The following is a 23,045-nucleotide window of genomic DNA, read 5'->3' on the forward strand; positions in this document are numbered from 1 at the left end:
TATTTATGTCAGAGGCTACTCTGCTCAGGACCATCCCATGCAGTATTTCTGTCTCTGAGGGTCCCAACAGAGGCAGGTCAGAGGAAGCAGCTGGGAGCTGCGGTTCCACGCAGTTGGTCTGGAGGGCCTGCTCAGCACCAGCCATCTGCCCCATGGCTTCTTAGGTCCCCAGATCCCGGCACACTGGAGATGCCTGTACCAGGGTGTCTGCCATCCTAGAGGAATGCTGTTAGGCGTGTGCAGATAGTCTGGTCTATCTCACTGATTGTGAAGCAGGCCAGAGTGTGATTTGTAGCTATTAATACAGTGCTTGAGTCTGTGACTTGCCTGGTGCTTAGAGCAGATTTAAGGTTACCCCTGTGTTAATGTCATGCTCTCTCTTGCATCCTGCTAAGCTCTGTGGAGTGAGCTGCCGTGGCCTTGAGGTTCTTCCCTGTGATCTTCCAGTCGCCCACCGCCCTTCTGCTTTGTCACTTCCTCCCATGGGAGAAGCTCTTCCCTGGGTCAAGGCTCTTGTACGTGCATTTCATTTTGCCAGGGGACCTGTCCCCCCTGTCCTTTGCATTTCCCTATATCTTGCTTCAGGATTCAGCTTAAGAACAAAACTTGCTGAGGGGCTGGGGTTGTAGCCCAATGGTAGGGCGCTTGCCTAGCATGTGTGAGGCACTGGGATGGATCCCCAGCACCACATAGAAATAAAGTTATTGTGACCCTCTACAACTAAAATTTTTTTTTTTTTTAAAACGAATCTTGTGGAAACAGATGGTCCCTGACTTAAGGATGGTTTGACTCAGGATTTTTTGACTTTATCATGGCGTAAAAGCCATCTTCGTTCAATAGAAAGTGTACTTTGAATTTTGATCATCTCCCTCACTGATACACACTCTCTCGGGATACTGCTCACAAGGAGAATGGCTGATGCTCTCATATGCTGTGTTGCTAAGCAGGGTAGGTGTGTTGGGTGCACTTTGACCTTATGGTATTTTCAACCTATGATGGGTTTTAACTTTATTTAATTATTTTGCTGTACTTGGAATTGAACCCAGGCCCTCACACAAGCTAGACAAGTGTTCTACCTCTGAGTTACATCCTCTGTGATTTGGGGGGGGGGGGGTTGTCACCCTATTGCAAGTCTAGGAGCATCTGTACTGATTGGGAGAGGTCTTAGACCTCAGATAGGGGGATGGGGGCCGCAAATAGTTTGTTTTTGATCTCTATAGTTGTTACAAGGCGTGCACGTCAGTGCACTGAGCTGTCCACTTAAAATTTGTTGACTTGTATATAAATAAATTGAAAAAGACGAACTCAAAAAAACCTCATTCAACCTATTCTGATCTCCTATTACTCCTACCACTCTGGCAACATGCCTATTTCCATCCTGGCATAATGATTGTATCCTTAGCTTCTTTATTTGCAAATTGTATGTCCCACTAGCATGTAAGCCCCGTGAGGACCGGCACACTGTCTTGTCTGTTGCTGTAACTTCCAGAGTGACAGAGCCTGTTACAGGGCAGATACTGAAACAATTAGTGAGTGATTCGACAGATGGATAAAAAAGCTTGGATTTAATGATGGAAAAAAAAAAAAAAGCAGAGGAGGTCAGCCTGAGGCTAGAAGCTCCTGAGATCCCCAGCACCCAGCCTACAGTCGAGGGGTCTCTCTCTGTAGGCAGAAAATCAGAAGCTCGGTCCCTGCCTGGAGGCCAACACGGGCCTGTCTACACCTCATTCGGGTCCTCCCTGTCGGCATAGATGAGAAAGCCAGTGAAGAGGCTGTCGGTCCAGTACGGGTCATAGAACAGCCCGTTCTGCTCCGAGTAGAAGATCTGCAGCCAGACCTCGTCACCCTGCTTGAGCGCCAGGATGGTGGAGCCCGAGGCCACATCGTGGTTGCCAGTGTTGGCATCGAAGGTCCGGATGCGGTACTGGCCGTTGTGCACCAGGCCGATGGCCAGGTGCTTGTTGGCCAGCGTGATGTCGTAGGTGAAGTAGTAGATCCCCGGCACGCCGCAGACGAACTTGCCGCTGGACGCGTTGTAGTGACCACCCTCGTTCATCAGAATCTTGTCAAACTTGATGGGCAGCCGCTCCCGCGGGTAGCTCTTGGTCACCGCCACTGAGAAGGCCGACTTGGCGCGGCCACTGCCGCAGCTGCAGGGGCCTGGGAGGCCCGGCTCCCCCTTCTTGCCCTTGGGCCCCTTCTTGCCTGGCGTGCCATGCTTCCCAGGGGTGCCGCTGACCCCCTTGGGGCCGCGAGGGCCAGCCCTTCCGATGGCCCCGGCTTTGCCCTTTGGCCCTTGCTTGCCCCGGTTACCTGTCCGGCCAGGTGGACCTGGAAGACAGAAGGGCTGGCGTTATGGGGAGGGTGTCCTCCTAGGCCCAGGCAGAGGCTCTGGTCTCGCCCCAGCCCGATCTTGTAGCAGGAACCCGGGGGTCGTGGAAAGAACAAGGCTTTGGAGTCACAGTAATGGGGCGAAGTCTCACTGCCTATCTTGGGGGTACTTTCCTTCCTCCTCTTATCTGAAAAAGGGGAATGGTGAGACCTTTCAGAATTATCACGGGTCAGGACAAAAAATCACAATAAATCACACCCTCTCCTCTTCCTACCTTCTGCAGAACTGCCTGGTTTGTCTGCCAGATGAGTCCTTCAGTGGGCATTGTGGTAATCCCCGACTGAGGAACAAGAGCCGGCCCCATGTGCCAGGGTTTTATTGTAGCATTGATTTTAATAGCAAAAAAACAAAAACAAAAACCAAAAAAAAACCCCCAAAAACCCAAATGCCCTTCCAAAGGAAAATGATTAGAAAATTATGGTCCATTCATACTGCAGAATTCTATGCAGGTGTTAAAAAAAAGTAAGGCACTCTGTCACCACTGTGTAGATCCTCCAAATAAAACCAAATAAAGAAGATACAGAAGTAAAAAATTCAACTGATAATTTAGACTTAACAGACATATATAGAATTTTCATCCGTCAATGATTGAACACACTTCTCAGCAGCACATGGATCCTTCTCTAATATAGGCCATGTTAAATAAGCTATCACATATGTTGGCATGCAATTGTAATATTGCCTTAATATTTTTTTAAAATATTTTTTTAGATGTTGATATATTTTTATTTTATTCTTTTATTTATATGTGGTGCTGAGAATCAAACCCAGTGCCTCACACATGCTAGGCAAGCACTCTACCTACTGAGCCACAACTCCAGCCCCACCTTAATATATTTTTAGCATCTGTAGGGTTATTTTTTTTGTAGGGTCATTTTGATAGCTCCCTTTCCATTGATATTAATTTTTGTGTTCTTACTTTTTTCTTGATTAGAATTGTTTTATTTTCATCCAAATTTTAGCTGTATTATTTCTTCTCTATTTCATATATTTCTGCTCCTACTCTTATTTTTTTCCTTCCTATGACATAATTTGATTGTTTTTCTAGCTTCTTTCTGATACAAGTACTTTAAGTTATAAATGTTCATCTGAGTACTGTTTCATCCCAGAGATCCTGATATTTTTAGCTTTTATTATCACTTAGTTCAAAGCACTTTTTATTTACTTTTCTTGTACTTTCTTCCTTGACCTCTGAGATATTTAAAGTGTGCCATTTAATTTTGAAATAGCTGACATGTAGGGGTGGGGTTCTATATATCTTAAGGTGACTGAATTCTAATGTAATAAATAAGCAGGAAACAGTCTACATGATTTCAAATTTAAAAAAGTAATGGAAACACTTTTTATATTGATTGTATTGGTTATATACATGTCAACACTGATCAAATTGCATATTTCAAATATGTGCACTTTATTGTACTTCAGTTTTACCTCAATAAAGCTGTAGGGGAAAAAACGTGAGGCAGATTTACATGTACTATATGCTACAATAAGAGGAAAGGGCAGGACCCTTTCCCTTCAAGGGAAACCACAAGGCTAAACATTTGCATACCCGTCTAGGTGCCTAAGACAGTGCCTGGTAAACATGCTAAGCACAGGTTGGCATTACCCTGCAGAACATGCCCCCACCAATGTCTCCTGTAAAGCAACTCTCAGTTCTTAATACTCATATTTCATAATAAATATATATTTCTCTCAGTGCAACATTTCAGACCAATGATGACATAGAAAACAATATTTATATTTAGAATTCCCCAATACAACATATTTTAAACATAATATATATAGAAAAAGATTTTAGTTATATATGAATACAATGTACATTTGGCAAAATGGCAGAATTGAGGGTAGGTGTTCTGAAGTGTAGTTAACCAAGTGTCCTTCTTCTAAGACTGTTGGTGCCCACAGCATCCTGACATCTCTAGACACAGCACAACTTTTTATTATAGCCACAGGAAAGGGGTGACAAAGAAAATACTGTTTTAGGCATTTTACCTCCTGACAGGGTATTTATGTATACATATATAGGCATTTCACTGTCTTTTAGAGATTTATCAAGAAATGTATTTAAATGTTCAAATCTTAAGTATTTGGGAAATAGATTTCCAAATGGGATTTTCTCATTGAATATCTAATGTTCTGGAATATATTCCTTATATTAAGGGCTTAGCAATATCTGGCATTATCATACACATACCTAGGAAAATGCTGGAAGGATACACATATAGCCGGCCACAGTGGTTCCCTGTGGAGGGCCGGGGAAGGGTCGAGAGGAAGGAGGACTTGTGCCCTTGTGTTGTTTGACAATGGGAAGGTATGTATGTTTTTATTTGTGCAAGAAAAAAGAAAAAAAGAAAAAGAATGGGGGCTGGTGGCTCCATGGTGGAGCGAGTGCTTAGTGTCTGTGAGACTCTGTGGGAAAAAAAAGAAGAGGAAGAGGAAGAAGAGGAAGAATGGAAAAAATCCGTATCTACTGAAGGTTGCAAAACTCTTCCTTGAAACAATGAAAACAAAGAGAAGGTGGGAGAAGGGAATGAGAAAACAGGAGGAGCAGAGGTTTGTTCTGGCTTGGCGCTTTTCCCCTGGAGACACCTACCAGGGAATTCCACCATGGGTTTTGAGATTTCTTCCTTCTTGACTACCTTTTTTGCGAGACTCCAGGAAACGCCAACTTTACTTGTCAAGACTTTTCTGGAAATGGATTTGTGTGTGTGGTGGGAGGATGGTTGGATTTTATCCTGAACTGGTCCCAGGGTGGCCCAGTTTTATCTGGGTTACACACTGGGACTCTCCATGTCTGTTTAAGAGACCCAAAGCATGGGAGAAAAGATGGCCTCTCTGATCAAGGGGAAACTGTCCGCTTCAGACACCCTCCTTCAGGATCCATGGGCAAATCTCTAGGAAAGCTTTAATTGGCCCTGCTTAGAGTACACGTCCCTACCTGAATGGGTCACCCCTCAAGTCCAAGCCACTGTCAGTACTTTCAGAGTTTTTTTCCTGGGAAGGAGGTATTTTGGGGGAGTCAGTGTGGTGTGGTAGGGAAGGCCTGTCTTTGAAGGCTGCTCCCAGTTTATGGGAGCTCAGCAAGTTAATTAAGGGGTGACTAACATTTACCGTGTGCCTACTTGGAGGTTAGGGATTTGTGTATTATTATATTTCATCTTTACCCCAACCTGGTGAGGAAGGTGCTGTTGTTATTCCTGTTTTAGAGATAAGGAAACCTAGGTCTGGAGAGAGGATAAGGCATTTGCCAAAACTGGTGTCTAGATTGGTTTCCAAAGTTCAAGTTCCTGCAGTGACGACATGCTGTCCTTCATGACTTTGGTTCAGCTTCCTAATGTGTAACATGGGACAATAAGAATATCTCCTCTACAGGGTGGCTTTGAAGGTCAGAGGAGCAGTCTGTTCAAAAGTGCTTTGCAATGTTAAATGCCATGCCAACAAAAGTTATTACAGGGCTGAGTGTGTAGTTCGATGGTTGAACACGTGATTAGCACATGCAAGACCCGGGGTTTAATTCCCAGCACCCCCCAAAAATAAGTTATTATAATTTCCCTGCTGCTTACAATGTACATCTGGGGATTCTGACACTAAAAAATGCCAGGATGAAGGTCCAGAGCTATAAGGAAAGTCAACGCTGGAAAGGTCTGTAGAGAGCATCCAGTCTGTCCTCTGCCCAGCAGCCCTTCCTTTAGGAATCCATCCTTCACTACCTTGTGGGTTCTCAGCGAGGCTGTCAATCACAGTGACCAGTGGCCCTCACCACCCACTCACAGACACCCAGGGCTGGCACATGACCCTGTTCTGACAAATGGTGGTACCTCACCTCTATGATCAAAGAGATTGGTCCAGGACACACAGGTGGCCAGGGAGGATCTGTCACTCTGAGGTGCCATATGCATATAGTCATGAGCATGTAGACTTGAGCCCACCAGCTGCCATTCCAGAATTTTAGCCTGTGGGACAATGAAACCAACCTCCAGAGAGAAGCAGTGCCCTGACAAGGGTATTTAAGCTCCTGGACCGAGTCATTGCTGAAACTCAGCTCTTGGCCTTCCTGTACAGTACAGTCCATTTGGGGCTTTATTTGGGTTTTCTTCTCTTGCAACCAAAAGAGTTTTGCATACTATTTCAGGGAATTTGCTCAAAGTCACTTAGCAATTCAAAGTGCAGCAGAGGCAGGAACACAGGATTTGATACCCTCCGTTCCTCTCAGAAGTCACTGCTCTGTTTATACAGAGACACTAATTTGGTTTACAGAGAAAATAATTCATATCATAAGCAACCACCTAAGCCCCCTCTGTGTCAATGCTGTCACCCTGGGTGGGACAGTAGGGGCAGGTACTGGACCTCTTACCTTCCTCTCCGCTGTCCCCCCGGTCCCCGTCCTGGCCATCCTGGCCGTCTTTGCCAGGAAAGCCCATTCTTCCCACCATTCCTGAAGGCCCTGGGGCTCCTGGGGGGCCAGGTGGGCCCTGGGGGCCAGGCAGGCTGCAGACGAGTTGAGGGGAGCCCTTCTGGAAGTCCCTGCGTGCGAAGGCACCAAGCAGCGGGTCAGCAGCACAGGGGAGGGCACAGGCCAAGAGCACCCAGGGGATCATGGTGGTCGCCTGTGGGAGGCAAGAGAGCCGTGCAGGTGAGTGTGGCCATGGAGGAGGAGGCGGCAGCGGGGGCAGACTCAGGTTGTATTTCTGTCCCTTGCTCTTTCCCATACCACATACAAATAGCTGGACGATGCCATCGCATCTTTTTTAAAATTAATGCACTATAATTATAAATAAACTTGGGTTCATTCTGACATAATTTTACTAGCATGGGTTTGTCATCGTATCTTGAGGACACGTTTGGATGAGCTGAGTCATGTACCCAGAAGACACTTTGGAGGAGTCCTGGGGTAAGATGCTCATTCTGTCACCCACCCAACTGGCTGAAATGCACAAAGAGTTTACTGCCCAGGACTGATGGCCGTGAGGAGCTGTGGAAGAGAGAAGTGATCTAAAGTTTCAAATATATGACCTGAATTGACAGTTACAAGGGCAGAAATACTTTGAATTGTAGGTGATGATTTGTAACTAGGCTGCTTCCACGAGGACGTCAGGTTGCAGCTGTGCAGAAGCAAGGACTAGTGACTGGGGAAGGTGAACCACCACCTGAGCCACACTGGCAGGCCCTGGTGATGGCTCCTTTCCCAAGTGCCTCCTGTACCCCAGGCATATGCCAAAAGCATGTCATACATGACTCTTTCTTCATAACAGAGAACCCTTGCACAGAATACACACAGGTGGATAAATGGAGGTGTATGTCATGCAATTAGCAGGTGCAGGGCTGGGGTTTGATTCAGTCCATCCAGATTCACAGCTGTGCCTTCCTGGTCCAAGCTAGAGTGTCTCCTTAACACTAGTGGCAGAAATGGCACAGCCCACTGGAAATCAAGATGCTACGCACCCACAGATTCTCTGCTCCCTGTGCTCAGTGTGCAGATGCAGAAACTAAGGCCCAGAGCAGAAATCAGGGACTTGCCTGAGACCTTTCAACAAATTGTTGCTTTGCAATCCTGTATTCCTAGAATGAAACCAGCCAAGAGAGCAAGCATTTCCTTCCAAAGGGATGATTCCAAAGTAGTAACTGGCTTTGTGACCTTAGGCTCACCTTTTCTGTCTCTGAGCCTCAACTTCCCACCTCAACAGCAAGGGCACCAGACTAGAACAAGGTTCCAAACCTTGTTTGTGCATCAGATTCACCTGGAGGAGCCTGTTCAAACACAGGTGGTGGGGTCCCAGCCCCAGAGTTTCTGAATCAATTGTTGTGGAGTGGGGGTGGATGAGTTTCATTCCTAGCAAGTTTCTAAGTGATGCTGCTGATGGGGGCCCCTGGGTACCACTTTGAGAACCACTAGACAAGATGGTCTTGAAGGCCCCTTCCAGCTCTGCTGCTGAGCCTTGCAGACTCCAGGCTTCCTTCCCTTCCTAGATAGGAAGCATGGCTGGCTTCATGGTTCCCACATGGCCTTTGCTACTTCATCAGAGCCCTTGGGGGCTCATGCAGCCATGGTGCTGGTGGCAGGGCAGGAACACTGCTCCATCTTGGGGTCAGTCTTCCCTCCAGGGCCCTCGACCTCTCTTTGCTTCTGATGCTGCTTTGGCCTTGGTGCTGGGAACTAAACAGGCAGACCTCACCTCTCCTCCTGGCTCCCTCCAGGACCTTTAAAACCAGAAATAGCTGAAGGGGACAGAATGCCAGGCTTGGATGCTGAAAGGGCCTGTAGAGAGCATCCAGTCTGATCACTGTCTGCCTGGTGTCCCTTCCTCTGGGCAGCCACCCTTCATGACTTCTGGGCCCCAGTGAGGCCATCAATCATAATGACCAGCTGTCCTCACCACCACACACAGTTCCAGGGAGAGCCAGGGAGACCTCAGCATGGCACTGCCTACACTCGGGTCCCCTTCACCGCCAGTCCCGATGCTCACCAGTGGTGTGACTTTGGGCAAGTCCCTTTCCTTTCTGGACCTCTATGGAAGTGCCATAGAAGAGCCACTGATCAGGCAGAGAAGACTTAGCCAGTGCCAGATACTGCTTTCAACACAATCGCATCAAGTGACCGTGAGGGTATCTGCTTTCCAACTTCTTCAATCCTGATTAAGGCAAGGTGTGGGGACAAATCTCAAGTTGACATCGTGAGTCTTGAATGTCTCGAGGCCCCTTTTCTAATGTCCCCACCTATCAACTAGCATGCTCATTGGTAGCAGTACTGACCCATTCCTTCTCCTACCCCCAACCATTTATTCAAAAGGTATTTATTTAGTGCCCACCAAGTGCCAGGCACTATTCTTTGAGAATATAGCCATGAAGCCTGGAGTCAAAAGTCCCTCCTGGAGTTAACCTTTTAGTGGGAAGAAAGACAGCAAATAAAAATAAGTAGAATATTTAGTATGTAAAGATGGGGGAGGGAGAGGGGATTGAACACTTGAATGGGGAGTTTGCATTTTATTTTGTTCCTTATTAGAACCAATAACAATTCATAAATTGGGCAGCACTCAGAACCAAAAGAGATGCAGAGAACTTCACCCAGCAATGTGGGCAGGCAATATTTATAGACAGAAAGAAGGAAGTGCGGAGCAGAAACAGCTGGAGCTTGCTTTATTTGGGCATGGGGTGATGAGGCATTGGCCTTAAATGGATATGGTCTGATTAGTTGGCAGCTTGGGAGCAGCTGAGAATCAGTTATTTGATATTCTTGTGTGGCAATGTTTACATATTAAGTTAGGTTGCAGTTTGCTACATGGGGATTCAAAGTATGGAGGCAGCTTTAGGCCAAACTTAATTTAATAATACCGATATGTTTCATTTAAAAAGGGGGTAAAAGTGAAAACAGAAAAGTCCTGAGAATTAGGAACTTCGCACAGCGGAAAAGTGGGATTTCACCATCATATTAAGAAAAAGGAAGAAAGGTGGGAAGGTAAAATGGCACGTTAGCTATAGAAAACACTACTGAGTTTCCTCAGAAATGTAAAAATAGAACTATCGTCTGAGCCAGCATTCCCGATTCTGATTGCATATCCAGAAGAATCAAAATCAGGATCCTGGAGAGACAGCCACACTTCCTGTTCACTGCTGCATATTCACAACAGCCAAGATAGGAAAACATCACGAGGGTCCCTGGTCCACTAACAGAGGGTGGATGAGGACAATCTGATAGATATTTAGAGTGAAATATTATTCCTGAATATATCTTGCCTGAAAATCTTGCCATGTTCAATAATATGGACGAACCTGGAGGACATTCTGCTAAGTGAAGTAAGCTGGTCACAGAGGGAAAAACACCACGCAATCTACATAAATGAAGCACATCTATGAGTTGCAACCGTGGGAGCAGAGAAGGGGGTGGGGGAGGGCCTCCCTGTGAAGGTGACTTGGTGGTCGTGGAATCCTGCAGGGAGGGGATGCTCACCTGAGTGCTGCCCAGCCTGCCACAGAGCCTCTGTGTTTTGACCTGCTGCTGAGCAGAAGGTACAGGGGCGGATCTCAGATGGAAAGGTCACCTCACACACAGTGTGCAGCCATTCCTAAAGAATCTTGGGTAGGCCACCCCAGAAAGGAGCATGGAGACCCAGTCACCTTGGATAGGGGCATGGAGCCAGGGACAGAGGTGCTAGTGGGGGCAAGGAAGGCCCTTGCACTATGTAAAGAGACAGTGGACATATTGGCTTTGGGTGTCTAGTCCTCTGGAAAGATGGCAAAAGAAGGACTTGGTGGGTTAATGTGCGAGGGCGTTGATATCCATGACCCACCTGGGCACCGAGGCCCATAAGCTGCTTCATGCCAAACCGAGGTATGCGTCACGGGGCAGAATTTACAGAGGAACAATTTGAGAGTCCATTCCACGTCTCTTGACCCACTTGTCAGATCAAGAGTTTTAAAATGTGACCATGTCATTGTGAGTGGAAAGGGGGACAGGACCTGGGTCTGAGGGAGCCAGCAGGTGAGAGGCTGGATGGCTGCTTGGTGGGGGGATCAGAGGCAGCACGAAGCTGCTCTGGGGAAGGGGACTGACCGCCTTTTGCCTTCCCCTGGTAGATGAAAGGTACAGGACAGTCTGCAGTAGGAGCTGGCCTGGCCCAGTGGAGGTTCTGATGGAAAGTGAGCAGGCCCAGGAATGGAGACCATGAGGGGTAGACACCAGAAGGCCCGCAGCTGGGGGTAGCTTGGGCTTGCCAGAAAAAGGAAAATGTGCTTTGTTAGCACTGCAGGTATTACAGTTACCGCCTAAGGTGAGAACGCCCAGGGAGCACGCGAAAGGCCCCGGGAGAGGCAGCTTCCTGTGGATGAAGTGTGAGCTTCCGGGGAGTGCAGCTGGACAGGAGAGATCCCCACTGACTACATTTTACACAGGGACAGAGGGGGCCGAAGTAAAGTTGCAGTTTGAGTGTATGTTGGTCTCACACTCGCTCAGCACAATAAATAACAGAAGAGCTGGCAGGCAGGGGTGGCAGACATCATGGAAGTGGCCCGGGAGTGACAGGTGCTTCCGGAAAGCTGACCAAGGCATCCCTTCCCCCGGGCCCCACAATTCGCCATCTCTTTCTTTTTGTGTTCATGAGACGGGAGACCTGGAACCAGGTAGCTGCATTTTCAAAGCAGGTGTGAAAAGATCTGGAAAGTTGCAGTCAACTCACACTTTGGACTAGGCCAGGGCGAGGAAGGAAGCAGGTGGGAGGGATCTTCAAGGTGGATGGATGAGAATTCTGGGAACAGCTGAACAGGCAGGAAAGAGACCACGAGATGAGAGAGCCAGGAAGGAGAGCGAGGGGAACCATCCCTCACGGTTTAGGGTCCTCTCTCCTGACCTCCATGCCCAGCCACACAGGCCCCCTGACAGGGAGCTAGCTGGGTTAGCTCTCTCCAGTGCAGGTTTGCTCTGCGCTGACCTCTTTGGACAAAAAGGAAACGCCTCCCAGTGACAGCTGGCTGGACAGGCCCCAATGCCTGGGTGGAGGAGGGGGTTCTGGAACACAGGAAGAGTTTTCTCAGAGCTGGAGGCTGGAGGTTCCTGCGGCCCTGGAGTCCCAGCATCTGAGCCAGGAACTGTTTTGGAAATAAAGGCGGGAGACTAGATTTGGTTCCAAACCTGGAGGGAGGGAGAGGAGAGTCACTCCCTCCAGGGCACCTCCAAGAAAAACAAGACTCCAAATAGCTCTGCTCCCAGCCTGTGCCCCACCCTGCCCCCACACTCCACACCCTGGCCGAGAGAAAACCCAGGGGCAGGATTTTTAGGGAGGAGCCAAGACCCCAAGGAATCCAGATAGGTTAACTCTTCCAGGGCCTTTTACAAACATGGAGAGTCAGGAACTTGGGGAGAACCCCAAGGGACCATCATCTCCCATCCCTTCAATTACTGGTGGGGACACTGAGGCAGAGGCAGACACCTGTGAGAAGCTCCAGGTACTGCTCCTTACCTACACCATTTTATTCCAAGTGTACAACAGACTAAATGAAGGCAATAGACATACTGCCCCATTTTTCAAATGGAGAAACAGAGTCTCCAAGAAATGAAAGGACTTCCTTAAGATCATATAATCAGGGAACAGTGGACACATCTGAACCCAGAGCTGAGCAGTTCTGAAGACTGTCCACCCCACTCCACCTGCTTCCTTCCCTTGCTACTTTTTCCCTCCAGTTTTACAAAAGAGGAAACTGAGACTCGGAGAGACTAATCTGCTCCTGTTTACACGACTTGTTGGAGGCAGCAGTTATATTTGAACTTGGAGTTGGCTGCCTCTAGGACTCAAATGCTTTCCATTATGTCAGCATTTCTTAGATTTTTCCTCCCAAATATCCCAAATTATAGAAAAGACCTTGGAGCAAATGCCAAAGCCACACATGGCAGTGGAGAAATTTCTTTGATATCTTGTATTTTATTTTATAATTTTCCATGCACACACACTGTGTGACTTTGAAAAAATAAGTGATGCTTTTCTGTTCTTGGAATACTCTAGTAAGTTGATGCTTGAGGAAAACCTCCTGTCCTCTGAGAGGCCTTCCTTCTAAGGACAGGAGCCTCCTGGCCCTTTGGGCCAGTGTGCAGAGCCCACCAGCAGACCCTGCAATCCATCCATCCCTTGCTTGGACACTGCAGCAACCACTAGCTGCAAACTGCAAAACTAGGGACCCCTGACAAGGCCCTAAATGACTGGTCCTCAGCTGCTCCCTCTCCACCTCTGCCAGCTGACCCAGGCTCCTTCAGGTCGCACTCCATTCCGACTCAGGGTCCCCTCTGGGATAACCTGGCGGCTCCACCCTCTGACTTACTGGCTACGTATTCAATGTGTTTCAGCTTCCTGATGATTCTCTCGGGCAGCTTTCCTTTTGATTCCAGCTCTTCCATTCTTTCCTGGCCCTTATAACAACTTGCTGGTATTTATTTAGTTACGTCTCCCATGTGTCTTATGTTCAAAACTTAAGCCCCGCCTCCACCAAATGGGGCCTCCAGCCCCCACTTTGAACCTGGCTTCAAACTTCCTTGCACACAATGAATATCTAAGAAATATTTGCTTAAACAAAAGTGTTTGAGATTCAGACTCTGCCATTAGAAAGTCCACAGCAAAGAGAAAAGGAGGCAGTAGTCTAAACCCAACACACATTCAAATACCTTCAAATTCAAATACCTTCTCTTTTTTCCCTTGGTTCTTCCAACCAGCCGAGATCTGATCCCTCCTTCTTTGGGCCTCCTAGCTACAGGTCTGGGTCTTTCTCTGTCCCTGGGGCTGGGCTTACACCAGACCTCACATAAAACAGATGCTCCATGAAGAGTCACTCAGTTGATGGGCTGGGGTTGTGGCTCAGTGACAGCATGCCCACCTAGCACGTGTGAGGCCCTGGGTTTGATCCTTAGCACCATGTAAAGGTAAAATAAAGATATTGTGTCTACCTACTACTAAAAAGTATACAGAAATATGTAAAAAAAAGTTGCTCAGTTGATAAGAAGCAAGCATTATTAGTCCTTCCTTACCCTTTTCATGGTTTATTTACTTACTTTTTTTTGTGGTATTGGGAATCAAACCCAGGGCCTTGCACATGCCAGGCAAGTACTCTACCAATTCCCAGCCCTTCCTTACCTTAAAAACAAAAAACAAAAACCAAAAAACCCAGCTATCTAAATTGAGCTTTCTGGGTGTGGGGAGGGTGAGATGGACAGGGACAACTGTTGAAGGGGGAAAAGATTGGTTGGTTAACCCCCAGATATGGACTCATGGGGTGCTGGCCTTGGATTGTATCTGCAGTCTGGTTTTAATCTGCCCAGTCCTTGGCTTCCCATCTCGTCTATGACGAGTAGCTGATGATTCCTAAGCACGCGTGCTTCGCAGGAGCAGGAGTGTGGCAGCTGACGCCCCCTGTGGGAAACAGAGCCTTCTTCCTCCCCTGGCCCACACCCACAGCACGCAGCCCCCTGGCTCGTTCCTTGGGGTCTTTTGCCCAGACGGTAATGAGAGAAGGGGCAGAAGAGGAGATGCTGGGCTCTCAGATTCTTCTGGAATGTGGTCTCTTGGTACAAACTCCAGGAGCCCCCGTCTGGGCCTCCAGCAAGGCTGCTAGGCCTTGGTGCTGAATACTCTCCCCTTGGAGATTATAAATTGTGCTCACGTTGTTGTTTCATTTAAGTTTACAACAGCTTTTTACTCAGTGGTTAAGAGCTGCGGGAAACACAGCTACTTGGTTTCCTTAGCCGTCCAGTGGAAGGAACGGCGTACTGCCCTAAGGACTTGGAGTGAGGAATGAGTGAGGCCCTCAAAGCTTCCACCCCGAGTCTCACACTGAATGCTCAGCAGTTGAACAAAACTTCACCTGCTGCCTAAAATGCCTCCTGTCCTAACTTCCTCCCCAGGAGCCCTTCGAGCTGCCTACCTGCACGTCCTCAGGTCTCCTCTCCTCAGGGGGGTCTGACCAGTGGCACGGTATGAAGTACCCTGCCCACCTGGCCTGCTCTCACACCCTGCTGTTCTTCCATTCCAAGCACTTGGCTCAATCCTTGATTATGCATTTGTTGGTTCCTTAACTATCTGCCTCTTCCCATGGAAGGCCCAGGGAAGTGGGAGGCCTGTCCCTTGCTCTCTTGTACCACCAGAGCCTACCAAGTGCCACAAGCGGGGCATGCACAGCCAGTTTCTCAACAGCCTCAAATGCAAAGGTTGCTCTTATAATTAATAAAATATCAACAGGATCACAGGACATGGATGCCAAAGCTACACAGGGTTAATGAGGAGACCCCCATCAGATGACTGACGGGTCTTGGATTCAGAGGACCCTGACAGCCAGTCCTAGTTTGGTAACTGGTTACAAGACTGAAAAAAGACATTCCATCTTATCTGGATCTCCATTTCCTCAACTGTAAGATGTGGAAACTTCCCTGTTTGCCTCCAGGGCTATTGTGATAAGAAATGTGAAAGCAAAACCTCATACAAAATCTGAGCCTGGTTTAAGACTGGAATTGCCACCAACTGCAGCTGCACTAAGGAACCGCAGTCCCGACCTCCCCTGGAGCATTTCATGGGGATGCCTCATCCTGGGTGGAAGGGGACACCTGAATCAGACCCAGCAGGATAATTCTCTCCGTGTTTGGAGTTAAAAGGGACAAGGTGGGTGGCTGGAATAGGAAGGAGTGTCCCTGCAGACGAAGCTTGCTGAAAATCCACTTTGACGGGAGTGAGAATTCTATAATGGAAAACACCCCTGCCCCCGCCCCCCCGAATTCCAGGAAGCAAATTGGAAGCAGCCCTCTCCAGTTTCTCAGCAAGAAGGCTAAGAAGATCAAGAACCAGAGGAGAGGGGTTGGCTGCAGCTCGACATACGGTGACCTTAAAAAGTCCTCTTTCCTGGAATCTCAAGACTGGGGAAACACTCCATTAGCCAGAGGATTAGAACTCATGGGGCTCACTTGACCAGAGGCCCCAGAATACATTTGATCTTCTCTCTCTCTCTCCCCCTCCTCTCTCTCCCCCATTTCTGGCTCAGCCAAGAAAAAGAGGTCCAAGGACAAATTATGACCTAACGAGAGACCTCAGAAGCTGGGATATTGCAGGGTTTATTTCGGCAAGCATTCCTGAGCGCATACAGGAAGTCAGCCTTGGAATTAAAACTGAACTCTATCTTCCGATACATACACCCCAAGTCCTTCCCAAGGACAGATGTGGTGTGTAATGTGGTGGGCGGTGGAGTTCACTCTCTGGGACCTATTTCAGGTCCAGACCTCAGCTGCCTCCCTTGAACAATGAGGGCAAGAGTCAGGCCCACTGGGCTTGGGACCTGCCCACAGCTTTGTGTGCCACATGGAGACAAGTGTGGAAGTGAGGGAGAACGGTGTGCAGACGCGACGGCAGGGACGAGGCCCAGAGTGCCGGACACCTATGCCCAGCGTCTCCTGAGGATCAGCTCCCACGTGGCCGCCCAGGGCGGTAGGGGTGTGTTTGGGCAGCACTGACAGATAGGAAAATTATGCAAGCCACATGTGTCATTTTAACTGGTCTCACTGCCACATTAAAAATGTAAAATAAGCAGATGAAATTAATTTCAATGTTATTTTGCTCAATATATTCCAAATGTCATCATTTCAATGTGTGATCATTGTGAAAAGTACTAATGCCACCTTCCACATTCTTTAATTAGCACCAAGTCTTTGAAACCCAGTGCTAGATTTACACTTGCATCTCTCAGTTCAAATGGGCCACATGCCAAGCGCTCAACAGCCACACGATGGCTACTGGATTAGCTCTAGCAGAGCTGCTTGAGATCAGATCCCACCAGCTCACTGTAGGACCTTTCTACGGTTTGAATGTGACCCCCCAAAGTTCATGTGTTGAAAACTTGATCGTCAAATTCATGCATTAGTGGTATTTTGGAGGTAATTAGGATTTGAGGAGGTCATTAGGGTGGGGCATCAGTGGTTTTATAAGAAGATGAGTGACCTAAGCTAGTATGCTTGTTCTGTCTTGTCACGTGATGCCGTCCCTATACGATAATGCAGCAAAGCCTTCAGCCCCCCAAACTTAGAGCTAAATAAACCTCTATTCTTTATAGATTTCCTAATCTCATGCGTTTTGCTATAGTAACAAAGTGGACTAAGACCTTTAAAATGTTACATATCTTCTTTTATTCATTCTCCTACTCTCTAAAATTGGGGGTGGGGTGGGGATAATAATTGTACCTACCTTAGAAGGTTGTTATGAGGATTTAATATTCCTATAATAAGGTCTGACCTAGGGTCAGAAGAATAAGATTATTAGCTATTATTATTTTATTATTTCTTGCCCTTCTGAAAATCAGACAAGATAGTGGATCAACATCAAAAGTAAAACATGATACAAAATTGAAAAACCTTGTCTAAAATCATAATTGTCACCAACTGTAGTCGCACTAACAGAAAACAATCCTGATCTCCCACCATGAATTCTATGGCATTTTGGGTGGGGGCTTCTGAGTGTTCTAATAAATTCCTATTTCATTTAAGTTCATCTGAGTTGTGTTTCTGCCAGTTGCTACCGAAAGAAAGCCCCAGGGGGGCTGGAACTTCACTCCTGCCCTGCTGCACTGTGCTGAGGGAAGGTGGGGGTGTCACCTTGGCCCTATACCTCTGAGCCATCTGGCGAGCTCATGCTCCCAGTACAAAGATAAGCGAATCAATGGAACAGTGCTTATCTCATCAAGGGACTGGCCAAACGGATGTCGCGTGTCTGTGTTTGACCTGGCCATTGCTTGTTGCTATTTCTCTTGGGGCCAGGCACTGTGGGTGCTGCTCCATTAGGGTGCATTATGATCCCTGTAACGCTGTGGTTACTGAACATCCAGCCCCATCTACTTGTGTGACTGGGACAGAAAATAAGCCTTGCTCCTCCTCTTTCTTCCTAATAGGTGCCCCCAAAGCATCCAGGATAAGGCGGGAAGCAGGGCAAGAAAATTTGGGGGCTTTATCACACCCCCAGAATGGTACTGAAGGGACCACAGTGGAAGGTCCAGGAACTGAGGGAGAAGAACAAGTTCTGAACCTAGAGGGGGGTGGGGGGAAAGGCTGTTTCCTTGATTTCTTTAGGCTGAGGGCTTCCCTGGATGACTTGGAGGCAGGCCCTAATGGGCAGTCAGGGTAACCTTAAAGATCTGACATAGGTCTGGCCTCAGAGATCACAGAGCTAGCCTGGTGGTTAAGAATCATTTTCTAGTTGTTTGACCTTAGGTAAGTCATTTAGCTTCTTTGGGCCTCAGTTTCTTATCTGTAAAATGGGGACAATGATATTATCTTATTTGAAATTGAAATGATGTAAAAATGTTCACTGTTTCACTTTAGGTGTGAAACCTGACATCTTGTAATTCTGGTTATACAGAGTCCTGTAACTCTGTGGTTACACTGGGTTGTACTGAGTTGTATTGGTTATACAGTCCATACTGTGTGGACTGTAAATTGCAAACTGTTTATTCTCTAGCTAGATGATAGCACTATTCTTTTTCTTTTTTGTTCCAGGGCTTGAACCCAGGGGTGCTTAACCACTAAGCCACATCCTCAGCCCTTTCTATTTTTATTTTGAAACAGGGTCTTAGGGTCTTGCTAAATTACTGAGGCTGGCTTTGAACTCTGGATCCTCCTGCCTCAGCTTCCCGAGATACTGGATTATAGTGTGCTGCACCTGGTAACGGCAGTGCTGTTCAGCATAGGTAAGCAGATATTCCTGCCATCCTTCTGCAGGTGAGTTTTGAATTACTCCAGTTTGGAACTGTTTGAAGTCTTCAGGACTTTTTCCTCTGAGTGATTCAATCGCTTGCCCCTTCTAAAGTAATTATGCACATTAAACAAGACCATGCAGTAACCAGCCCACAGCAAGCACTTGTGACAGTGTACTCCTGAAACAATAATCATTTGTGAGAACAAAGAGAGAGATGCTATCTCAGAGAAGGCTGCTACACACCTGTGGATAAATAAGCAAACCTGGGTTTGCTGTTTCCTTGCCTGAAATTTGGTCATAACTGAGTCATGTTGAGTTCAGCAGTTGAGCTTTGATGTAAACAGCAGGCAGGATGCTATTTTCTAGAACAGCATGAATGCCAGGGTACAGGACTTCTAAGGGCGTGTCCTACTTTAAGCAAGGTTGTAAAATTCAAATCTAGCCAGTGACTGTAATCCAGCAACTTGGGAACCTAAGGCAGGAGGATTGCAGGTTTAATGCCAGCCTCAGCCATTTAGCAAGAACCTGTCTCAAAATAAACAAATTAAAAGGGCTGAAGATGTAGGTCAGGGATAAAGCATTCCTGGGTTCAATCCCCAGTACCCCCCCAAAAAAAATTGAATGTAGCCGTTCAGTGATGAATTTTTTGTTAATATTGCAATGTGCAAGAACTGGCTGAGAGCGGTTAAAAATCTGAGCTGGGCATGTAGCTCAGGGGTAGAGCCCAGTGTGTGCAAGGCCCTGGGTTGCATCTCCAGCACTGAAAAGCAAAACAAAAACAAACCCAAAGTTTAAGAACATGTTCCTGCCACTGAGGAAATTACACCTGGACAAGAGGCGGTCATCTGGCCACAGACCACACTGTGAGTTTGTTTGTTTTAATTTAAAATTGTTATAATTGAAAACTTGAGAGTTTTTTTATTAAAATAAAAATTTCCAGTTTTTCCTGGGATCCTGGTGCAGCTGGTGACACTGAGCCTGCACTCTGGAAGGTCACCACTTGGCTGTCCGTTGAGACAGGTATGATGGACTGATCTGTGCCACCTCAAAATTCACATGCTGACATCCTATCCCACAGAGTCCCAGAATGGGACTGCATTTGGAGACAGGACCTTTAAGTGGTAACTAAGGTAAAACGAGTTACGTAGGTGCGTCCTGATTCCTTACGACTGTGTCCTTATAAGAAGACATTAGGGGGCTGGGTTTGTGGTTCAATGGTAGAGCGCTTGCCTAGCATGTGTGAGGCACTGGGTTCAATTCTCCACACCACATAAAAATAAATAAAATGAAGGTCCATCAACAACTAAAAAAATACTTAAAAAAAGATATTAGGACATGGACGCACACAGAGGGACAATCAATATGAAGACACAGTAAGAAACTGTGGCCATCTGCAAGCCAAGGAGCAAGGCCTCAGACCTGCTACCACCTTGATCATGGATTTCCAGCTTCCAGACATGAGAGAAATAAATGTCTGTTGTTTCATTCCGCACCCCTCCCCCCACTCTGTGGTTTCCTGGTAGAGCAGCCCAGGCTGATTAAGATACAGGGCTGGGTGTGGGTTCAAGGACTCATCTCCAGCAACTGTGCATCTATAATCCAGAGATTCTGGGTGGTTGCCACCTGTCTGCCACCTGTCTTTTCTTTTTATTATTACAGTGTGATTTAAACAAACTGTATAGTAACCCCTGATCTAAAGGAAAAGAGTGAAGATTCTCTAGATGTGCATGTCCTGAGTTCAAAGCTTTGATGTTCCTAGCTCCTTTAATTCTCCCCATGGTTTTAAGGGCCGACATTGTCATCTCCACTTGGCAGAAGAGAATACAACTCAGAAAAACAAAAAAAATCATTTTTCCCAAGTCAAACATACCTAGAACCCAGACCAACTGAGTGGGGGCCTGGAGCTCATGTCCCTCCCCGGCGGCCCCTCTACGAACAGGAGAGTTACTGACAGGGTGGTGATGGGTGGGTGCATGTGTTAGAGAAGTAAACCATTTATAGAAGTGAACAAATCCGGGGAGGATTATTGGCTTGAAATAACACTTAGCATAGAATTCCTTTAAAAAGTAAACCTGGAGTAGGGCTTACTTCACAGACTCCAGATTCATGCAGGAGTTTATCTCACCGAGGTAAAGCGCACTTGGCAGACCCCAGATGGAGGAAGGCGTGCAGAAGTTGTGTCTGTTACCCCCCAGTGAACATTGGCAGCAGGAAGCATCCGTGGGAGACTGGAAAGAATGTTCCATGTGGCAACAGGATGAAAGAAGGGATAGTGAGGTAGGGAAGAAAGGAGGGATCGGCAGAGAGAAAGCGGGTTCCTGAAGAGCCAGCTGCATGTTTGATGGAGACAGAGTAGTGTCAGAGATGACTCCAGACTTGTGAAAAGGGACTCTCCCTCCACCCCTACAGCCACATACCCCAAGGCCACTGCTAGAACAAAGAAGTGAGAAAAGCCAGTTGCAGCACTGGATGTCAATGATTCTTCATATCTATTTGGGGGATTTCTGAAAACACACTGAACTTTGTTAAAGGGGTTACTGCACCGAATTGGGAAGGACTATGAGGGCTTTTACTTTTTACTTTCCACCTTTATGAACTGTCTGAATTTCTTATGATAAGCCTCATTGCTTTTATAGTTTTTAAAATACAAGGTAAGCCTAAGGCTTAAGGCTTGGAAGACAGGCAGGTGCTGATCCTGCCTGGAGAGGGGAAGAAGCAGGGCTTTGCTGTGGAGCAGTGAGGAGTTAGGATGAGGGCAGTGGGGATGTTCTGAGAGGTGTGGAGTGTCCGAGGGGCGGGTAGTCAAAAGCAGAGCAATGGATATGATCACCAGGTAGCAGAATAATCTAGGCAGACAGGAGGGCAGCAATAGGGATATGAGAGATTTTGCTGAACAATGCTACAGGGGCACCAGCCTTCATTTGACCTATATAGGACATTATCATCACTACTGCTGCTGGTTTGGTTTGGCAGAAACACAGGTCTCTGGGAGATGGCCAGTCTAGGGAAGGAAACTTTGAAGGGTTCCAAGAACAGTTGTGTGGTCAAAGAGCCCAGGAGGCACTGGATACCTCGATGCTAGAACACTTACCTAGTGCATCAGAGGTCTGGCATGAATCCCCTCTCTCCTACCTGAGGATCACTGAGGTTGGACAAACGACTTAGGTGTTAGAGAAGAGACTGAATTGGTCCATCAGGGGCCACTGCCATAGTTCAAGCTGAGAGATAATCAGTCCTGGGCTGCGACAGTGGCGATGGGGATGAGGATGGAGGAATAGGAAGAAAGTGGATGAAGATGAGCCTCGGAGACAAGTAATTTGGGGGAGGAGATAAAGAAGAGAAGAAGGGGGTTGTGACGAGCTGGGTACAAACTCTGGCTGCTGTTTATTACCTTTTGAGGTTAGATGCCCATCTGTATAAAGTATTTAATCAAAGAAACATATAGAGTATTTGAGACGATGCACTCAATAAACGTTAATTGTTTGTGATCGTTGGCCCAGGAATTGAATTCAGACTTTAAGGGGTTCAAGTCTTTAGTATCTTTGAGCCCAACTCTGTAGATGGGGATAACTTGTTACCATGGAAATGAAGGCGCGCCAGTACAGGGCTGGTAGGGTTTGGCACCCAGTAGGGCTCAGTAAATGGCAAAGATATTACTTCTTATCAAAACTAAACCAACCAGCACAGAGGCTGGCACCAAGGAAGTGCTTAAGGAACGTTTTAATTCAGGTTATAATTCCTAAGGCAAAGGCTGAGAGCCAGAAACGGGGCCGCCCAGCGGGAAACCAGGGTGCGCTCGCCGCCTCTCCTCCCGCACCGCCCACGCGCGCACCCTCCCCTCCGGCGCCCAGCCCGCGGTGCAGGACACTCACCCTCTGCCCGCGGCCACGTCCCGGGCGTCCGGACCGAGGGAGCTCCCTGCGGTGCGCGGCGTCCCGCCTCCCGCGGCGGCAGCAGCCCACGCCGGCCCAGCATAGTTTTCCCATCCCGTCATGGGCTGGAGCGCCTTCCTCCGGGTCACGTGGCTGGCGCGCAGTGCGGGGCTCTCTCTGTCCGCAAGGGTTTGCAAGAACCTTCCAGCGTTGGTGGTAACTTGGGTGCGTCGATGCAGCTCTCTGTACGTAGAACTTGTCCCTGTATTTGAAGGCTTAGTACACGACGGTGACTGTTTTCCGTGAGTTTGCAAAGGTGTGAGTACAGCGTGGGTGCGTGTGTCCCAAGAGACATCTGCCCGTGCACGTGAACTTTTATTCATTGTGTATCTGAGAGTGTGGGGGCATGACCGCTTAGAGTAAGAAGACGTTTCCCTGTGTGCTTAATACGCATGAACTTTAGAGCCATTATGCATCGTAGGTATGTGTTTAGTAGTGTGTGTACCAAGGACCCGTGTATACGCATCTGCATGCACATGTCGAAGGTTGCAGCTTGGTGTGTAAGTGGAGTGTACTTCA

At 47.5% G+C, this 23,045-nt stretch overlaps 1 protein-coding gene across 4 annotated transcripts; it reads right to left on the bottom strand.

Moving 5' to 3' along the window:
* Nucleotides 1-1,585: 1,585 nt before the first annotated feature.
* Nucleotides 1,586-22,588, bottom strand: C1qtnf2 (C1q and TNF related 2). Of its 4 annotated transcripts, none has more exons than XM_047556349.1 (4): nt 22,467-22,576; nt 21,727-21,895; nt 6,750-7,002; nt 1,586-2,331 (listed from the first exon to the last, which is right to left on the bottom strand). In XM_047556349.1, exons 3-4 carry the CDS (start codon nt 6,991-6,993, stop codon nt 1,718-1,720), a joined length of 858 nt encoding a protein of 285 aa, XP_047412305.1. In that variant the 5' UTR covers nt 6,994-7,002; nt 21,727-21,895; nt 22,467-22,576; the 3' UTR covers nt 1,586-1,717. The 4 variants fall into 4 exon arrangements, with proteins under 4 accessions (XP_047412305.1, XP_047412304.1, XP_047412303.1 ...); XM_047556348.1 differs by having other exon boundaries at nt 21,686-21,895; XM_047556347.1 differs by lacking the exon at nt 21,727-21,895 and having other exon boundaries at nt 22,467-22,588.
* Nucleotides 22,589-23,045: the final 457 nt, after the last annotated feature.

Source organism: Sciurus carolinensis, chromosome 6, assembly GCF_902686445.1.
Source record: "Sciurus carolinensis chromosome 6, mSciCar1.2, whole genome shotgun sequence".
NCBI lineage: Eukaryota > Metazoa > Chordata > Mammalia > Rodentia > Sciuridae > Sciurus > Sciurus carolinensis.